Here is a 22254-nt window from a genome sequence, read left to right on the forward strand (position 1 = left end):
AAAATGTGTAGTAGTAATGATATTATAACCCATTTACAAAAATATGAAGAATGATACACTTCTACATTGGTGTATTTGTACAAAAACTAATTTCTGAGTCATCAAGCATGGCACAATGTATTTTTATGGAAGTATGTTGTTATCATTAATATACTGCCGTCCGACATGTAATTCAAAATAAGATGTACTTTTTTTCAGTTACTATAATGTCAAGAATATTTGTTTACATATTATGAAATTGTATTTTTTGATTTGATAGAAATATTTTATTATCTTTTGCTCCTACATTAAAACAAAACAATCCCTTCAATGTTTCACTGACTCCACATAAGCCACTTTTTTTTTTACTTTGATCATTTCAGTGGAATATTACATGAAGTTTACTTTGGAGTAAGAAGTAATGGTGCAATGCCCACTCGCTTTAACTCTTTCTCCATCTATTCCCCTCCTTTTCTCGTTCCCGCTGTGTCAAACGGCAGGTCTGTGTTTTCACTTGTATTTATCACTTGTTTGTGTTTGTGTTGTTCACGGCTGAGAGTGTGAAACGTGAGCCCTGTGTGAGTCCACTCAAACCAAACAGGACTTCAGAGGAGAGCGACGAGGCCAAACACTCACCCACAACCAGGACAGGCACCCAATGACCAACAAACACTCACCCACAACCAGGACAGGCACCCAATGACCAACAAACACTCACCCACAACCAGGACAGGCACCCAATGACCAACAAACACTCACCCACAACCAGGACAGGCACCCAATGACCAACAAACACTCACCCACAACCAGGACAGGCACCCAATGACCAACAAACACTCACCCACAACCAGGACAGGCACCCAATGACCAACAAACACTCACCCACAATCGGGACAGGCACCCAATAACCAACAAACACTCACCCACAACCAGGACAGGCACCCCAATGACCAACAAACACTCACCCACAACCAGGACAGGCACCCCAATGACCAACAAACACTCACCCACAACTAGGACAGGCACCCAATGACCAACAAACACTCACCCACAACCGGGACAGGCACCCAATGACCAACAAACACTCACCCACAACCAGGACAGGCACCCAATGACCAACAAACACTCACCCACAACCGGGACAGGCACCCAATAACCAACAAACACTCACCCACAACCGGGACAGGCACCCAATAACCAACAAACACTCACCCACAACCAGGACAGGCACCCAATGACCAACAAACACTCACCCACAACCAGGACAGGCACCCAATAACCAACAAACACTCACCCACAACCGGGACAGGCACCCCAATGACCAACAAACACTCACCCACAATCGGGACAGGCACCCAATGACCAACAAACACTCACCCACAACCAGGACAGGCACCCAATGACCAACAAACACTCACCCACAATCGGGACAGGCACCCCAATGACCAACAAACACTCACCCACAACCAGGACAGGCACCCAATGACCAACAAACACTCACCCACAATCGGGACAGGCACCCAATGACCAACAAACACTCACCCACAACCAGGACAGGCACCCAATGACCAACAAACACTCACCCACAACCGGGACAGGCACCCAATGACCAACAAACACTCACCCACAACCAGGACAGGCACCCAATGACCAACAAACACTCACCCACAACCGGGACAGGCACCCAATGACCAACAAACACTCACCCACAACCAGGACAGGCACCCAATGACCAACAAACACTCACCCACAATCGGGACAGGCACCCAATGACCAACAAACAAACAAATAAACAAACAACAAACAAAACCAACAAACAAATAACCAGGACGAGTCACAAAACCAGGAAGCAGGAAAAAACACTACATTTCTTTTAAAGGTGCACTATGTAACTTTTCCTGCTTGACTCGGTGATGTTTATGCATTGCCTGGAATGTTCCACAATATGACATTAAACATATCCTCCATTTATTCAATTTAGTTTGTGTAACGCAAAAAAATATCTCGAGAAACTTGACTAAGCCGCAGATCTGAACTGTAACTTGCCCTAGTGCTTGTCTCCATGGCGATAAGGGACCGGAGATAGTACTGTACACCTGTTTATGGCAAGTCTTGTATTGTTTTAGATACATTTTAAAACATATTTACTTTATATTTTATATCTTAAGACCTGTTTTTTATTCATTATGTCTTATATTCATATTTTCTTAATTGATTTTATTCCAGCTAATGTATTGCTTTACTTTGTTTTTATTGTACTGATTGCTCCATTTTTATTTTATTTGGCTTACGTTTTCAGCTAAATGTCTGTTTTATACTACTTTGGAAATCTTATATATAAAATGTGACATATAAATAAAGTCGGATTGGATCATAACATTTTTAAGCATTTTTATTTTCCCTTTACAAATGCTAGAATTTGAACCTCTGTCATTGAAAACATTATTCAAACAGTATAAAAGTGTGCTTCAGTGCTCGACACGCCGACCAAAGCAAGATGAACTAAATAAAAGATGTGAATAGTTACAACAAGAAGGACGCTAACATAATAAAGTCCCATGTTGTCCTACGTGAGACCGCCCAGCAGCCCCTCGTCCAGCCTGAGCTCATAGTCTCATCGGCTGCCTGTTGTCCCGGTCCCTCTGGTCCCTCTGCTGGTCCCTCTGGTCCCTCTGGTCCCTCTGCTGGTCCCTCTGGTCCCTCTGGTCCCTCTGCTGGTCCCTCTGGTCCCTCTGGTCCCTCTGGTCCCTCTGCTGGTCCCTCTGGTCCCTCTGCTGGTCCCTCTGGTCCCTCTGGTCCCTCTGCTGGTCCCTCTGGTCCCTCTGGTCCCTCTGGTACCGGGACGACTGCGCGGGGTCTATCGCATTGAGGTGGTGTCCGGCTCTTCTTTCTGCAGCCGACTTCTTCTCCCGTAGGACCCCGAGCTCCTCCTCGGCCTCCCGCGCGGCCTTGCGAGCGTTTTTTAAAGATCTTTTCACCTTTTTCACTCGTTCTTTGAGTTGCCGGTTCCTCCTCTCGGACGCAGACAGTCGCTCCTGGAGTTTTCGGCCCTTTTCCTCCTCTTCGAACAGAGCGGCTTGGACAGAAGAGCACATCAGCTGCAAAGAGAGAAGAAAGAGATGCAATATGTTACATGAGATTCAGACAAACGTATTTATCACACACGAGAGACATTCACTTGTTTGTTTTTTTGCACAATACATGATACGGTGCGCTATTTATAACACATTTTATTGGACAAAATATGAGGGTAAAACCAATCAAATAGTGATTTCAGTTTAAATTAGGACTGGGCAAGTTAACGCGTTATTATCTCGTTAACTCATCACTTATTTAACGCGATCAATTATTTTAACGCGCGTTAACGCAGGTCGGATTCCCCTGGTCCGCACCAGTTCTAAAGCCTCGCACAAACCGCTGCGGACGAATCGCGCCCGATGCAGAATTTGAGCGCGTTAGAACCCATTAGAAAGACAAACGCACCGGACTCACGTCCGTAGAATACACTCAGCAGCTGACGTGCGTCCGACTCGTCCTGCACATGCGCAGTGGAGGAGTTGTGCTTGGCGCCAGCCTAGGTAACCCACCGGGGGCCCGCGTGAGCAGGTCCCGACGGGGGCCCCGCGTGAGCAGGTCCCTACGGGCGACGTAGCTGGGGAGATCCGCGAGAAAGGCCCGGCGCGCATCTTTATCATCTGAAAACGTGAATAATCTGGTGCCTTAGCAACTGGTTTAGTGCAGAGGAGTAAAACAACACCCAGTTTTAGGAACCTACAAACTTTTCTGGTTCTTTTCAATGCCCTGGCAGTGTCAATAAGCTTTAGTTTTGTGTTTGATAACATTGTTAAAATGTACACAATGTATTTATTTGTATTTAACTGGTTAAGTGTTTGTTTGCACAACAAACTGTTGTGAAAATGTTATGGCGCTTTAGTGTCAAGTTCTAAGAATGTACAAACTGAAGTGTTTTCTGGTTTAGGGACATTTGGTACTAGACTGGTTCTGCTGCTCCTAAAATGTGTTTGGAGTGTCTAATGTTTAATGAGATTACAATGTTTCTGACGTTACCTCTGAAGTGGCCTGTTCATCTTTAATGATTGTGGCTCAGGATTTTGTGGCAAGTGAATACTTAATATTTGCTACTGAATCTTCAAAACGACGTCACAATTCTACTAATAACCACTGTTGGACCTCAGTTGGACCTCAGTTGTACGCATCCTGTTGCGTGCACGGGAGCCGGAGCCTTGAGCTGTTCCCATAGAGGCCCATTCACTGAAACAGAACGTCCTTTTGAAGTCTTTGTACAAACCTGCATGTCCCGCGCCTCTAGTGCTGTACGTTTATGCTGGCGCAGACCTCCCATGCAGGTTTAAACTCAGAGTGGCGTGACTTGTGACCACTTTGACCTCCCTGTGATCCAGGCTGGTCGGTTTAACGTTATCCTCAGCCGAGCGCACACAGAGGGTTAACTGGGGTCGCACACTTTATGGGGGACCGACATGCCTATACATACGGATGTGTTGTCATAACAATACACCTTCAAAGACATTTAGGTGGGAAATAAAAGTAAAATATAGCCCTAGAGCAGGTTGGGAGATAAATAACAAGACTCTGGACAGTTTAGGGCTATTAGGTTTAGCCTGAGGGCCATGTTCAAATCAAGGGCAAGTGGACTGCAATCAGCAACAATTTAATTATCATTATGAGCACATTTCTGTAAACTGTAGTCTATTGAATCTATTATTTCATTCATCTAATATAATTGTTAGTAATGCTGCATTCATTAGTTCTTCAAGAAAATGTTTTTTAATTGAGACATGCACATGACGGCTCACACAAGTCAGATAAAGAGCTTGGGAACTCAAAGCTGCAGCGCGACTTCCTGACCTGACGGCTCCTGTCGTGTGGAGACAGATGAACATCAGATGATTCGTGTATTTATCTTGGACATTTGAGCTCTTTGAAAACAACAAAACCTGTAGTGTCTATCAAACGCTGTTAAAGTGCAGACTCTGCAGTTTTATAATCGTTGACCTCAAAATCCAGACTTTCTGAGATAAAAAGCACATAAAAGCAAACAAGCTGGAATTTCAAATTTTCATCTCCGAAACCCTGAGAACCTCATGAACGCAGCAGAAGGACACAAGTGCAGACTTTCCATTTCTATTGATTACAATAAAAAATTGAAATTGAAAGGCGGCATAATGGCAAGGTCTGCTTTAGGGCAAGGACCTCAGACAAGGACCTCAGACAAGGACCTTAGACAAGGACCTCAGACAAGGACCTCAGACAAGGACCTCAGACAAGGACCTTAGACAAGGACCTCAGACAAGGACCTCAGACAAGGACCTCAGACAAGGACCTCAGACAAGGACCTCAGACAAGGACCTTAGACAAGGACCTCAGACAAGGACCTCAGACAAGGACCTTAGACAAGGACCTCAGACAAGGACCTCAGACAAGGACCTCAGACAAGGACCTCAGACAAGGACCTCAGACAAGGACCTTAGACAAGGACCTTAGACAAGGACCTCAGACAAGGACCTCAGACAAGGACCTTAGACAAGGACCTCAGACAAGGACCTTAGACAAGGACCTCAGACAAGGACCTCAGACAAGGACCTTAGACAAGGACCTTAGACAAGGACCTCAGACAAGGACCTTAGACAAGGACCTCAGACAAGGACCTTAGACAAGGACCTTAGACAAGGACCTCAGACAAGGACCTTAGACAAGGACCTCAGACAAGGACCTCAGACAAGGACCTCAGACAAGGACCTTAGACAAGGACCTTAGACAAGGACCTCAGACAAGGACCTTAGACAAGGACCTCAGACAAGGACCTCAGACAAGGACCTTAGACAAGGACCTCAGACAAGGACCTCAGACAAGGACCTCAGACAAGGACCTTAGACAAGGACATCAGACAAGGACCTCAGACAAGGACCTCAGACAAGGACCTCAGACAAGGACCTTAGACAAGGACCTCAGACAAGGACCTCAGACAAGGACCTTAGACAAGGACCTCAGACAAGGACCTCAGACAAGGACCTTAGACAAGGACCTTAGACAAGGACCTCAGACAAGGACCTCAGACAAGGACCTTAGACAAGGACCTCAGACAAGGACCTCAGACAAGGACCTTAGACAAGGACCTTAGACAAGGACCTCAGACAAGGACCTTAGACAAGGACCTCAGACAAGGACCTCAGACAAGGACCTCAGACAAGGACCTTAGACAAGGACCTCAGACAAGGACCTTAGACAAGGACCTCAGACAAGGACCTCAGACAAGGACCTCAGACAAGGACCTTAGACAAGGACCTCAGACAAGGACCTTAGACAAGGACCTTAGACAAGGACCTCAGACAAGGACCTCAGACAAGGACCTTAGACAAGGACCCTAGACAAGGACCTCAGACAAGGACCTTAGATAAGGACCTCAGCCAAGGACCTTAGACAAGGACCTTAGACAAGGACCTCAGACAAGGACCTTAGACAAGGACCTCAGACAAGGACCTTAGACAAGGACCTTAGACAAGGACATCAGACAAGGACCTTAGACAAGGACCTCAAACAAGGACCGCAGACAAGGACCGCAGACAAGGACCTCAGACAAGGACCTCAGACAAGGACCGCAGACAAGGACCTCAGACAAGGACATCAGACAAGGACCTCAGACAAGGACCTCAGACAAGGACCTTAGACAAGGACATCAGACAAGGACCTTAGACAAGGACCTCAGACAAGGACCTCAGACAAGGACCTCAGACAAGGACATCAGACAAGGACCTTAGACAAGGACCTCAGACAAGGACCTTAGACAAGGACCTTAGGCAAGGACCTTAGGCAAGGACCTTAGACAAGGACCTTAGGCAAGGACCTTAGACAAGGACCTTAGACAAGGACATCAGACAAGGACCTTAGACAAGGACCTTAGACAAGGACATCAGACAAGGACCTTAGACAAGGACATCAGACAAGGACATCAGACAAGGACCTTAGACGAGGACCTTAGACAAGGACCTTAGACAAGGACATCAGACAAGGACCTTAGACAAGGACCTTAGACAAGGACCTTAGACAAGGACATCAGACAAGGACCTTAGACAAGGACCTTAGACAAGGACCTCAGACAAGGACCTTAGACAAGGACCTCAGACAAGGACCTCAGACAAGGACCTTAGACAAGGACCTTAGACAAGGACCTCAGACAAGGACCTCAGACAAGGACCTTAGACAAGGACCCTAGACAAGGACCTCAGACAAGGACCTTAGATAAGGACCTCAGCCAAGGACCTTAGACAAGGACCTTAGACAAGGACCTCAGACAAGGACCTTAGACAAGGACCTCAGACAAGGACCTTAGACAAGGACCTTAGACAAGGACATCAGACAAGGACCTTAGACAAGGACCTCAGACAAGGACCTCAGACAAGGACCTTAGACAAGGACCTCAGACAAGGACCTCAGACAAGGACCTTAGACAAGGACCTCAGACAAGGACATCAGACAAGGACCTCAGACAAGGACCTCAGACAAGGACCTTAGACAAGGACATCAGACAAGGACCTTAGACAAGGACCTCAGACAAGGACCTCAGACAAGGACCTTAGACAAGGACATCAGACAAGGACCTCAGACAAGGACCTCAGACAAGGACCTTAGACAAGGACCTCAGACAAGGACCTCAGACAAGGACCTTAGACAAGGACCTCAGACAAGGACCTTAGACAAGGACCTTAGACAAGGACCTCAGACAAGGACCTCAGACAAGGACCTTAGACAAGGACCTCAGACAAGGACCTCAGACAAGGACCTTAGACAAGGACCTTAGACAAGGACCTCAGACAAGGACCTCAGACAAGGACCTTAGACAAGGACCTCAGACAAGGACCTCAGACAAGGACCTTAGACAAGGACCTCAGACAAGGACCTCAGACAAGGACCTCAGACAAGGACCTTAGACAAGGACATCAGACAAGGACCTCAGACAAGGACCTCAGACAAGGACCTTAGACAAGGACCTCAGACAAGGACCTCAGACAAGGACCTTAGACAAGGACCTCAGACAAGGACCTCAGACAAGGACCTTAGACAAGGACCTTAGACAAGGACCTCAGACAAGGACCTCAGACAAGGACCTTAGACAAGGACCTCAGACAAGGACCTCAGACAAGGACCTTAGACAAGGACCTTAGACAAGGACCTCAGACAAGGACCTTAGACAAGGACCTCAGACAAGGACCTCAGACAAGGACCTCAGACAAGGACCTTAGACAAGGACCTCAGACAAGGACCTTAGACAAGGACCTCAGACAAGGACCTCAGACAAGGACCTCAGACAAGGACCTTAGACAAGGACCTCAGACAAGGACCTTAGACAAGGACCTTAGACAAGGACCTCAGACAAGGACCTCAGACAAGGACCTTAGACAAGGACCCTAGACAAGGACCTCAGACAAGGACCTTAGATAAGGACCTCAGACAAGGACCTTAGACAAGGACCTTAGACAAGGACATCAGACAAGGACCTTAGACAAGGACCTTAGACAAGGACCTTAGACAAGGACATCAGACAAGGACCTTAGACAAGGACCTTAGACAAGGACCTCAGACAAGGACCTTAGACAAGGACCTTAGACAAGGACCTCAGACAAGGACCTCAGACAAGGACCTTAGACAAGGACCTTAGACAAGGACATCAGACAAGGACCTTAGACAAGGACCTCAGACAAGGACCTTAGACAAGGACCTTAGACAAGGACCTCAGACAAGGACCTTAGACAAGGACCTCAGACAAGGACCTCAGACAAGGACCTTAGACAAGGACCTCAGACAAGGCATTACAGCTCCAATAATCAAAACAATGACAAATGTTAACCTAATTATTAACAAGAATTAACAATACTGCTTTTCTTGTGCAGCTCGTCACTATGGAGACATTATTACTTTATCAAGAATGGTCAACATTATGGCCTTAAACTCATCTACAGTATCTTCATGGAGAAAAAAGCAGATGGCAACACCAGGTCTAGTTCCAGGTCAGATCTGTGGGGGATCTGCTTTTTCCCGAGGTGTTTCTGACCTTTGAAACTGGAAAGGGCAATATGGCACAGACATTCACCTTGATTTTTTTCAAGCCAGATCACAATTTTGATGTTATCAAAATTAATGTACATTTTGTAAGAAGTGAATAAAGTAATCTTCACATTTCACTGCGATTGTTACATCCAGCTGTCACTCACTCAGCGCATGACAGAGGCTGACTAGTAAGAAAAATGTGCGGGAAAAGAGCATTAAATAGAGAATCAGCGTAAAACGGGGGATGAGATAATGATTACATTTTTATTACCTTAGATAGATAGTTCAATGCATGCCGTGGATAATAATAATAATATTACTAATAACGGGGTGCACGGTGGCAAAGGCGGTTAGCGCTCTTGCCTCCCAAGAAGGAGATCATGGGTTCGATTCCCGGACCAGACCAACATCACATGATCTCTCTGGGTGGAGTTTGCATGTTCTCCCCGTGTTACCGTGGGTTCTCTCCGGGTTCTCCGGCTTCCTCCCACCGTCCAAAGACATGTATGTGTTAGGTAAAAATTGGTGACTCTAAATTGTCCCTAGTGAACGAATGTGAGAGTGAACTGTCTGTAATGTCTATGTCTCTGTGTTGGCCCTGCGACAAGTTGGCCACTGTCCAGGGTGTACCCCGCCTAAGGCCCGAAGTCACTGGGACTTCGCTTGTTCCCCAAAAGGGAACAAGCGGTAGAAAATGGATGGATGGATACTAATAACATCTCCATGAAGACAAGCCCACCACCAGAAACGTAACACTTTGCACCTTTAAAATGCTCTCATCTGCTGCACTAAACCCACAGCGCGCTCTCCGTTCACAGCAGTCTAATCCTCATCCTCATGTTGTACTCCACCACGTCTTGCAGCTGATTACGTCACTCGAACAGAAACACGACACCTGTAAAAACATCCGTCTGAACCTGCTGCTGGTCTGTGCTGGGTAAACACAGGAGCCACTGAGAAAACCACTGCACAAGAGGAGATCACAGCAAAACACGCAAAGATCACGCCGTTTTTATTCACAGTATTGCTGGTTATAAATGACTAAATGTTATCACTGTGCTACTACTACTGTATATCATGATAAACTTCTTGTACAAAAACTAATTTCTGAGTCATCATGCACTGCACTGTATTTTTATGGAAGTTATTATTATTAAATTACTGCCGTCCGACACGCAATTCAAAATAAGATGTACTGGTGCAAAACATGGACTTTTAATTATTTTTTTCAATTACTGTAATATCTGCCGCAATAGGCCGGAATATTTGTTTACATATTATGATTTAATTTAATTTTTTCTGTGATCTGTTTGTATAGAGTAAACTTGAACAGCAGCACAAATCTATTTTTTATTTTTATTTTTATTTTTTCTCCTTATTAAGAACATGAGAGGTTCTGTCTATACAAGTTTTTCTTTTAAGATATATTCCCATAAGTTATACCGAAATTTCCCCATTATGTGGACAAATAAAGGCTTATATCATCTTATTTGCTTTTTGGTAAAAACTAAATTTTCCCCCCATTAAAAAACAACTGGAAAATTATTGCAACTCTTATAATCTGGTCCTACATTGCTGGATTTCAGTTTGAATTACAGTAAACTTAAATGAGATTGTGTCTTATAAAATGTCCAGAGTTAAAATACACATTTTTGGGAATGATTGAATGAGAAAAGTTAGATGATTGACAAGATGATCACTACTAACACATTCAAATTAAACGTGTTTGACTAGTTATTTTTTTCAATCGTATTCATTGAAAAGAGGCACAGAAAATGTATTAATCAAATGTTTTTGTTAAAATTGACTCTGAGTTGAAGATCTTTAGTCATTTAAACTAATCCAAGCAACTTTTAGGTGGAAAACACTAGATTCAGAGGCAATAATTTCACTTAACCCGCAGTAAAGACTAGAACATGTCTAAGATGTAGTGGTTTTGTTGCTGCTTTATCTGAATGTAAATGGTTGTTAAGGGTCGTTTTAAGAGAGTGTCTTTGGTGAGTCTTGTGGGAACCAGACAGGAATTTAAAGAGACAGAGACACTTCCTCCGTTTCACTGCCAAAACCTTCAATTAAGCAGCAGCGTTCAAAGGCCGCTCTCATCAAACACGTTCAGCGCTGCATTCAGCGCTGCATTCAGAGCTGCATTCAGAGCCGCCATGTGTTTGGGCCAAACAACGCTCCATCCTTTTCACAACTTCACTCAGAATAGAGACATCGGCAGAATATTGTCAATACATGTGCTACATTCTTATTTCAAAGGCCAAACACATTCTCAACCATGTCAAAAATGTTGTTTATAAATGTACAGCTTTTCTTTAGTATTTTGCTATTCAAATTTAAACCATGGATGTCATATGCAGTTAATTAATCCTTATTACGATTTTAAAAGTAATGTCAGTTCAGTGTATATGTGTTTATGTCCCATTATCGTGTTTGATTTTGTAAAATGTCACATACTGGAATGTTCATGTATTCTGCAATGGGAATGGAATAAAATTAATAATAATAATAATTTCTTCTCAAAATAATATCAACACTAACATTGTAGATCGTAACATCCCTAATTAACATGAGTTATTATTCACATCAGGCTGAATCAGTTTGCGCAGCGGCAAAAAAGTTTGTTTTAGGAGAAATATATCAATGGCCCAAATAAGACACATTTAAAACTGGACATTATGAACCAAGAATAAGATTTTCTATTGATCCATCCTAATTCTGTGAGGAATACAATGGTGGCATAGTGATGAAACAGTGGTGAAACGCAGCTTACTCTCTCTGGATTATTCTAACATTGTGCAATTTACTGTATTATTGACACCAGACTAAAAGGCACAACATTAAAAAGCTTCTTCAAACCTTCCAAAAGAACACATCGGTTCAACTCATGATAAAAGAAGGAAAAACAGTGTTTGTACAGGGCTGATTTGAAACACACGGGACAATGAGAAAAGCCACTTGACATAATGCTCTGCTGTTCTTTGTTTTTATTTATTCAGTATCTCCACATCTCTGACGCTGCCTTTGGACACATATTGTTCTGACGTAAATATAATGCAGCATTTCCAGTTTGAGGACAAAGTATGGACATAATCATCTGTAATGCTTCTGTGCAATTCCATTTGCACGCCATTATAAAGGTCTTCTGTGGTCCTCTACAATAACTAATATCCTTATAAGTGTTGTATGAATATTACACGACGTGAGCTGGTATTCATGAGCGTACAGCAGCACACAGTTTATGCATTGGTGATGTTTTAAGGACTCTTGCATATTCAAAAGATAGAACAGTTTTGAATTATTCATTGCATAATTCTGAACATTCTGTAATAAGATTTTTTAAAATGTATAAAAAAAATACATAATAATTTGAGGGTAGTAAAATAAGTTAATATTTTTGCAACAGACCATTAGATATTTTGCATAATATCGTCAAAAACATTTGTATTTGAAGCTGCAACAAAGTAATACAACATTGAAAACAACTGACTATAGAAAAGGCAACATTTGGACGACCTTTAAACCAAAAGAGAGGTTTGAGTAAAAACAATGATAACCTTTAGTGAATTTAAAAGTGCTTTGGTGAATCCAGTGCATTGCAGAGACACGCCGACAGCAGCTTACTGACAGATCTGATTACGACACGAGGACAGACACTATAATGGAGCAGAGTTTACAGTCAACAACATCCAAATACAGGACAATTAGAGCGGCTTCAAATCCTCTCAACTTTCCACTGCACCAATTTTATGAAACAAAGCAAATTTAGTTTTTTTGGGGGGAAACTTTTGCAATTTAATGAAAGAAAATGATGTATAACCTTTTACATGACCTGTTTAACATAGGGGGATATAGGTCTCCATGGTTACTGCAGGTGAAACAGGTCTTTCTTATACATGGGCAAATCAGGAAATCCCCCATGTTTGTTCTTGTAACTCTGTGTAACTCTATCTTGTTGTTTGAATGCTAAAATATGAAGAAATATGAAAGAAAATTAAGTTTATTTATGCAGAGAGAAGTATTATGTGAAATATAAGTTTATATTGCTCTTGCAAAATGAAAATTCAGAACTTTGCCGCCTTTGAATGGTTAAAATGGAATTATACTGCTTTATTCTGTATTGTCTATATCTGTGTTTGTGGGCTGTACCATAGATATGAGCATTGCATTAAATAAATAATAAGAATAAGAATTTAAAATGACTATTATGCCTGATAACCAGATCACAAAACATACTGATCAGACGAGATCCACAAGCAACAATAATATGCTGTAATCAATGATAAGTGTTTCAAATTATATTATTCATAGGTTGTGGAAAGACTGAGCTTTTAATAGCTTTATATTAATGTTACTTGTACCTCAAGACAACCCCAAAGCCTCCCTCTGGTCTGGAGCCTCCTTCTGTCTGGAGCCTCCCTCTGGTCTGGAGCCTCCTTCTGTCTGGAGCCTCCCTCTGGTCTGGAGCCTCCTTCTGTCTGGAGCCTCCCTCTGGTCTGGAGCCTCCTTCTGTCTGGAGCCTCCTTCTGTCTGGAGCCTCCTTCTGTCTGGAGCCTCCCTCTGGTCTGGAGCCTCCTTCTGTCTGGAGCCTCCCTCTGGTCTGGAGCCTCCTTCTGTCTGGAGCCTCCCTCTGGTCTGGAGCCTCCTTCTGTCTGGAGCCTCCTTCTGTCTGGAGCCTCCTTCTGTCTGGAGCCTCCTTCTGTCTGGAGCCTTCTTCTGTCTGGAGCCTCCTTCTGGTCTGGAGCCTCCTTCTGGTCTGGAGCCTCCTTCTGTCTAGAGCCTCCCTCTGGTCTGGAGCCTCCTTCTGTCTGGAGCCTCCTTCTGTCTGGAGCCTCCTTCTGGTCTGGAGCCTCCTTCTGGTCTGGAGCCTCCTTCTGTCTAGAGCCTCCCTCTGGTCTGGAGCCTCCTTCTGTCTGGAGCCTCCTTCTGGTCTGGAGCCTCCCTCTGGTCTAGAGCCTCCCTCTGGTCTGGAGCCTCCTTCTGTCTGGAGCCTCCTTCTGGTCTGGAGCCTCCTTCTGTCTAGAGCCTCCCTCTGGTCTGGAGCCTCCTGCCTCCTTCTGGTCTGGAGCCTCATGACTCCTTCTGGTCTGGAGCCTCATGACTCCTTCTGATCTGGAGCCTCATGACTCCTTCTGTCTGGTGCCTCCTTCTGGTCTGTCATCCATCAAACATGCCCTTGTGTCTTCCATTGAGAGTTTTGCACAATATCCATCCATCCATCCATTTTCTACCGCTCGTTCCCTTTCGGGGTCGCGGGTGACTGGAGCCTATCCCAGTGACTTCGGGCCTTAGGCGGGGTATGTGATTATAAAAAGACTAGATACAGATTCCAGACTGGAACACTGTATGTGGCGAGCAGCTGCCGACGGCGAGTCCTTTACATTCACTTTGCTTTGAACACAAGTGATTTTTTCCAAACGTTGCTTGTTGATATCACAACAGCTTGGATTCAACCATGGCAAGAGGAAATGGACTTTCAGTGGCGAGAGATGCAAGACAAGAGCCAAAAGAAAGTGACATGTTTTAATTTGTGTGGTATTTGTGATCAATATTTCACACCGCAAAATATTATCATAAATGTCTTTAAGATAGACTATAAAACAGGAAATATAGCTAAATATGGGACTTTTAAAGCTGGGGTACCTGACTGTTTTTTCAAAAATGAATCTATTTTGTGTTTTACCCCAAAGATCATATTGTAATAATATAATAAGTAACAATAGAAGACCAGTGTGCGCTCTCTGCAGCTGATCATAAAGTAAGAGCTCAAAGCAGCACTCTGATTGGTTGCACTTGGGTGGACCACACCAGCTTCATTTCACAGCCCCAAAAAAGCCGCTCCAAAGCCGTGCACTCGCTTTAAAGTTAATGCACGTGAATACAAAGGGTGAGAGCTAAAAACATTAAATAGATGTAAATACTCGCTTCCTCCTTTTGTGGTTTCAGGCAAATCAGGCACCAGCTTTAATGAAACCGTATTAGTCTAGACATGCGTACAGTAAATAACCCTGGTTCGATCTGATAACTCATAATGGGAAAGTTATTGAAGCTTGCTCATCTGTTCCCAAACATCAAAAAGGGTCATATATTTGAGGATTCTGTTGTGTCTTGTTTGAGGGCCAACCTCCTCTGCCCCGACAATAAGCTGTCACTAAATACCCTGAATTATCCGGGCTAATCTCCTGCTTTCGGCTCTCTTTCAGATCACAGGAGACGGACACACTTTCCAAACGGCTGTCGGTCGGTCTGAGATACTGATCTGTGCTATTTGAACTTCGACCCCTGTGGATGGTCGGTATCCTGTCCCCCTAGAGCGATGTGACCAGAAACAGGCCGTGAATCTTGAACAGAAAAAGGGGAGCTGGAGCTGAGATGGACGGCAAACACACAACAGCCAAACGTGCATCTGTAACGGAGACGCGTGGCAGCTGTTTGCTCTTTGCGCCAAAATGTAAGAAATGTAAACACAAACCAGGGTGACATTTCGGTCTGAATTGATGTTGTGATTTGTAGGGTGAAGGTGGTCGCAGAGGGCAAAGGTTTCACCCACTAACGGGAGGGTCAGTGGTTAAAACTGTGAGTTGAGCCACATTGCCCACTCCATTTTCAGGCTGGTTTTGAAAGTAAAAGTATTCAGCGATCCCAAATCACCATGAAAGAAAGAAAAAAAACTATAATAAATTATTCCTTGATATATTATTACTGTGCTAACATCAGCTAAACTAAGACTACATTGATTGTTTATTGAAATTATTGTATTTAGCCCTGTTAAATATAATAATTAAGTATTTTAATGATTGATACATTTAAGCTAATAATCCCCCTCATAGATATTAGTAACATTTTAAATTTACTGTTACAATGAGTTAAAATGTGTAAAATGCTTTATTGTTGAGACTGAATGCAGCTTGTAGCTCACTAGAATAAAACATCTCATCTGTGTTGGCACATCATTCTGACAAAGAAATATTAAACTAAACTACATTCAATTTCAAGTAAAAAGTAACTTGACACAATTAAGTTTATCATCATGAACCCAAGCACACAAGGGGCACATTTACTGACCAGATTAACCAACAATTAGTTCAAAATGTTGCTGTGTGTTCATCTGCTCCTCAAAAACACGGGTCAGTAAATCAATGTTGTATTTGGAAAACAAAGTACAGATAGCTATTTCAATCTTTAACACTTTCTCTTTCATTTAATTAGTCTTTGGCACAATTGTTTGCCCTTTTTTTGCATAATTGTCCTCGTCAAGATCTGCACAAGTGTGAACAATCCAAAATAAATCAGATTACTCACATCGGATGCAACTGTTTACGTGAAAATCATATATTTGGAATGCATTTAAACATAGCCACTGTATCCCGGACACTCTGAAACGCCTTGTAAATACCACATTTTAGGACAGGACAGTTCTTTTTGATCAGCGATGGAGAAACACTGGTCTGAACACGCTCTGGTTTACATTCACTGACTCTCATTTGTTTAGAAGCCGTAAACCTTCCTGTGTAAAGCATAAACCAACTCACTTATCCTTTCTCTCTCGGGAACCAAATGTATCTTTGTAGCGCTCGTTGTCTAGTTTGAGCGTATAATGACGTGCCATGCCACAATGCAATGCGATTTCACAGTTATAATTATAGTACATATATTTTTCTTATGCCCCTCTAAATATATATATTTATCAGAGTGCCTCAGATTTTATACTCTCTACATTTACCTGATTTTTTATTTCCAGACCCAGAAGCGTTCTCAGGAAACACTTGCATTTATCCACATTGATTATACCTGTTTATATTGCTATTTATTTTTCACTTCATAATATTTTAAGACATTCTGTTTTATCAATGAGGTCTTTTGTCAAAGTATTTCCCTCTTAGATCATGTTTTCCGGACTATAAGTCGCATTTTTATAGTTTTGGCCGAGGATGCGACTTATACTTATATTTATACTTATACACTTATACTCCGGAGCGATTTATATGTGAGATTATTTGTTATTTTCACACTTGCAACCACATTTCATACTCCAGTGCGACTTATATATGTTTTTTCTTCTCTATTATGCATTTTTTGGCCGGTGCGACTCATACTCCGGGAAATACGGTAAATGATTTCTGTTGGTTGCCTGTAACTTCAGGTTAAACCAACTATAAACAGTTCGGGGAGGACATAATTAAACGTTGCTACATATTTACTCCTTCTGCACATTCCTGTCAGCGGAAGACAAAAAATCAGGAGTCCACAAATACATTTTAGCCTCGACTCCTCTCACCCTGCCATTTGCTCATTCACTAAACCTCACTTTTGGGACTCAGCAGTGGGCATCCACATAGCTCGGCTGAAGTCTTTGTGCACCTGTCAAAACCAATAGAGACCCCCTTGAAGTATACCACTCCTTTAAGTCACTAAATAACCCTCCTTTTCTCCGCAACCTCGCCCCGTTGTTCAACCATGGAAACTAGGTCCTCACGCTTGGTTCAAATGGGTGGCTTTTGTGAAGGGAAATCAAATGTAACTCACTGCACATTAAGTGGAAGAGGATTTACTGTAGTGAAAAAAGAGGAGAACTAAGCACATTGGACTGTTAACAGGACCAGAAAGGAATCCAGGCGCAATTCAATTATTTGTGGTCTGAATAATTTATAAAAACGCATTATTTTACTCAGGTGCAGATCCGTTGTCACCAGTTTACTACAGTCAGCAACTATGTCTTTCTATGTGCAGCATGGGACATTTTTAATAGACGCTGTGTCATGGGGTGGGCTGCTGCGGGGTCAGAGAACGCCAAAAACATGCATTACATTCACGTACCGTGCAGGTAACCTAGTGACCAAGCTGCGTTTGTTCTTAGCGCACTAAATAGCAACGTTATCTCTGTTTGTGGCAGCTACTGTAGGCTACTTGTGACTTTATTAGAACCAAATGCTGTAAAGACACATTCATTTGTAAGATAGTCCTGGCTGGGTTGGTCCTCCTTTAGTTCTTTTTAGACCGAGTTCTGTGTGGTTTAGGCCTGATGTTGGCCAAATTCTAATCTAGATTTATTCTAGCATAAGCCTGACAGTCCAAGACCTGCTTTAGTCCTGCTTTCTGCTTATTCTGGTGTGGTTCGGGATAGATATGGTTTGTTTAGTCTAGGCTTGAACCTGGTCCTGCAGGTCTGTTTGATCTGCACTCGTCACGTACGCTTTCGGGTAAACACTAGGTTTGTCTTGTCTGTTTTCAAATTCTTTAGTCTTGTTTTTAGTCATGTGACAGAGCAATAGTGAAGTAAGTTTATTTCTGTTGTTGAATTGTCCAGTGTGAGTTGTTTGTGGATTGTAAAGAGATAAAACATAACATTGTGGTGTGGTTTTGTAGACCGGCCCTCAGACCATAGCCCTCTGAAAAAACTCCTGTACTAAAGTATATACTATAAATATGCACCAACTCTAAAATTATTAAATCAAAATGTCAAAAAAGAAGAACCCATTTCAGACTTTCGGAGCCAGACTATCTCATACATGTTTTAAGTATTAAAGTACTCATTTAAGTATTTCACTGACATTTTAAGGGCTCATATTTCTTTATTTTTTTCCAGTACCACTATCTCTACAAATACTATCTTATCTTACTACTCTTACTACAACCACTGTATATAGTTCCTGCGCATTTCACACTAAATAATGGCGTTGGCAATTATTATCAAACTGTATTGGAGTTTCAGAGATTGTGGATTATTTCTGCACAACAAGAATAAAACCAGAGCCGGATTGACAAAGCAGCAGATTGACCAGAGAAGTGGATTTGTGCCACTAAACAGACTCAAGCCTCACGCTCACTAAGCTACAAATATACTTCTGCAGTCACTAATTGTCTCATTGCAATTCAATATTTGGTGCTTCTGATAATGATGTGTTTATTACACTGATATTAGTGAATTTGTCTTCTCTCAACAGCTTCACATTATATAAAGTACACATTTTTTCATTATTTCATCAAGATCACATCATTTCAATTATGAATATCAGACAAATGTAGCCACTAGTGTTACTGTAGACCAATGGCCACTTCTTCTTGCACTGCAGCAAAATACTGCAAATACTGCAACTTAATTTATTGCCATTGCCACTACTCTGTTGCTATAAAGGAAACGGGTTCTACTAGTACCTCTATCTTTGCCTTTGCTGTGGATATAAGAAAAAAGGATGGGTATGGTTAAAGAAGACGTATATCTGCTATATATTTCTAACCTAAGACACACGTAATAGATAAATTAAAGAATATTCCAGACATTTTAAACAGCAATATTGACCCCTTCACGGTGCATCATCATCCTTTAGAGAGCTACAGTTCACAATACAAACAGTAGTTGTTGTTTTTTAAAATTGTGCCAAAAAAGCTATGCAGCACTGACAAATCCTATGTGTGTGTGTCACCGTTCAAGAAAATAAAAATGTAGAACAATGAAAAGAGCATTGAGTGTGTCGTGGGGAATCAGAGCTGCATTTAAATAACAAAGACAGTCTGCCTTTTCTGCAGACGCCAAAAGAAATGTTAGAAGTTGCCAGTTTACCACTCACTGCAAACTTTCTTTCTTAAGAAGTTGAAACAATAACATTATTGCAATAGCCCGAGAATCAAATAACCCTGCTTATGTCAGTATTGTATTATATCTTATGGTTATTATCAAAAAGTCACATCAAGCCGATTACCGATTAATCAATAATATTTGAATGCCATTCATTCTAGCTAAAACAACAGTGTTGTGGTCTTACTCTGCTGTCTTCCTGTGCGTCCCACTCGGGGCTGTAGTGGTGCAGAGGCTGCTGTGCTAAACTGCAGTTGGAGAATTGGAAAAGACTGGAGAATGTGCGTCTGTTTTCCGCTGTGTCCATGAAGATGGCGTCCTGGAAGTTGACCCCGTGTGGGAGGAGATTGTAGTTTTCGTCCATCCTGCACCAGACATGAACAGGAGTTAATGAGACAGATAAGTGCAAGAAAGTGAGGGAGTGTAGTCTTTGATAAGATATAATTGACAGTTTTTTGTTGAAACCATATGTGCAAACTACTTTCCCAGTGGATGTATTCACTGCCTGTAGTCAGTTATCTCAAGCCAAAATCCACCAAGCATCTTACATAGACAAACAGCTTGTTTTGATTGGCTGCATGCTCGTCTTTACAAAATAGAGACAAGTGATGACATGGAGGAAGTAAACTCAAGAGTCAAACGATGGACCATCTGGAAATGCCTTCGTCCCAAGAGATCAGACACCTTTAGCTTTCCCTCTTTGCAGAAAATTAGACTTGGGACATTTGAGTTACCAAATAGTGAACTTTCATAATATCTCATCACCTATCATTTGTCATTTGACTCTCTTGTTTCTGGGGATGTGTTCAGGGTGTTTATCTTAATCAATTATATCTTACAGGAAACAAGATGACCTAAGATAGAAAGTGTTAAGATAAGATAAGATATTCCTTTATTGTCCACACATGGGGAAATTTCATAGTTGCAACGCAGGTAGAATACAGAGGAAAAGGACAGATAACTTATAGGAAGTTTAAAAACACTCTCAATAGAAGAACTCTTATAAACAAAAACTCTTATAAACAAAAACTTGTGAATTGTGTCATCATTTAAAGGCGCGCTAAATTGCCCGGAATGTTCCACAGTGTGCCATTAAATGTATAAAGTCTATTGCATGTATTTCAATTGGTATTTTTCCAGTTCAAACAAACAGATCTGACCTGTGTGTCACTACCCTCCGTGCAGTTTAATGCCACGCTGAGGAACATTCTAAACCGGCCGTTGCTCTCATCATTTCCTCACCTCAGAAAGAAGAAATAGGAGTAGTTCTCCATCACCGTGTGGGACTGACACGAGAGGTAACCCAGGCCGGTCAGGTTGAGCCGGGACCCGGCGGGGACCTCCAGCATGCTGCCCCACGCCTGGTCACACTGCAGCTCCACCTCGGCCGAGTACAGCAGCCCCTCCTCGGCGCTCTCGTAGCCGTAGCCCAGGCCGAACGGCAGCGCGTTGTACAGCCCCCCCGCGCTGCTCAGCGTCTCCCGGTGGATGGCCAGGACGCGGGCGTAGATGATGATCTCCGCCAGCTCGGCCCGGCATCCTTCGCTCAGCGGACGCCACTCGGACGGCAACTGACAGGCGCGCGCCGCAGTGTCCGAGCGCGCAAACAGCAGCAGCGGCAAGAGCGCGACTGGGAACATGGTCGGGGAAAAAAGAAAAAAGAAAAGAGAAAGTTCTCCTGGAATGGCAAAAAGTCCTATTGAAATGTTTTTATCCTTTTATCCAACATGCAGTTTTAATAATTCCCTGGAAATTCACGCGCGCGACACGTCCAGCGCAAAACTCTCCTATACTCTCTCTCTACGCACGCGGTGAATGGATCTTTAATGTGTGACAATTATAAGATGTCCAAGTGAATTGAAGTGTTTCTTCGTGTTCGGACGAAGCATCCACACAATTGAACTCCGTCGCGGCTGCGCCCCAAAGTCTTCATCTGCGCGCTGGAGCTTCAAAGTGAGCGGTGTTGGTGCGTGCGGTGATTAGAGGGAGGGTCGGACACTCGAGCTGTCCCGTGGGGGCTGGTTTATGACCCCATCGGACACACACACACACACACACACACAGACACACACACACACACACACACACACACAGACACACACACACACACACCGACGTGAGTATCAACATAAACGTTTACTTTGGTCGTGCACAAGCGCAACCACGATCACACAGTTTATCTAGGCTGATTTAAAAGGTCTGTGTGTGAAAACGTGGGGTTAAAGTAAAAAGGCCAGCACATTAGTTATTTCTTCAAAACATATTTACTTCATAATATCATATCATAATACTTGCTATTCATTTATTTCAAGTATTTTTAGAAGTTCATCATGTCAGAAAAATGCTCATCCAAGACCAACGGAACCGTGTGGATACTGACTGTACAACAGCGACATCTAGCGGTTTTCTGATGTACGCAGAGCCCTTTCCTTTGATACACTTTAGAACTACAGAACCACCGAAGTAGAACTACAGAACCACCGAAGTAGAACTACAGAACCACCAAAGTAGAACTACAGAACCACCGAAGTAGAACTATAGAACCACTGAAATAGAACTGTAGAACCACTGAAGTAGAACTATAGAACCTCTGAAGTAGAAATGTAGAACCA

At 42.9% G+C, this 22254-nt stretch overlaps 1 protein-coding gene and 1 long non-coding RNA gene across 2 annotated transcripts; both read right to left on the reverse strand.

Annotated features, from left to right (window-relative positions):
- Positions 1 to 464: 464 nt before the first annotated feature.
- Positions 465 to 1930, reverse strand: LOC140367546 (uncharacterized). The gene is made up of 2 exons (XR_011928124.1): positions 1798 to 1930; positions 465 to 651 (listed from the first exon to the last, which is right to left on the reverse strand). It is a non-coding gene; the product is annotated as an uncharacterized lncRNA (long non-coding RNA).
- Positions 1931 to 2026: 96 nt separating this feature from the next.
- On the reverse strand, positions 2027 to 21282 carry ccdc3a (coiled-coil domain containing 3a). The gene is made up of 4 exons (XM_072455202.1): positions 20885 to 21282; positions 19830 to 20007; positions 2665 to 3077; positions 2027 to 2075 (listed from the first exon to the last, which is right to left on the reverse strand). Exons 1-4 carry the CDS (start codon positions 21280 to 21282, stop codon positions 2027 to 2029), a joined length of 1038 nt encoding a protein of 345 aa, XP_072311303.1.
- Positions 21283 to 22254: the final 972 nt, after the last annotated feature.

The sequence above is a fragment of the Eucyclogobius newberryi genome, unplaced genomic scaffold (assembly GCF_026437365.1).
Source record: "Eucyclogobius newberryi isolate DKJ021-1_F unplaced genomic scaffold, fEucNew1.0.hap1 SCAF_2, whole genome shotgun sequence".
NCBI lineage: Eukaryota > Metazoa > Chordata > Actinopteri > Gobiiformes > Gobiidae > Eucyclogobius > Eucyclogobius newberryi.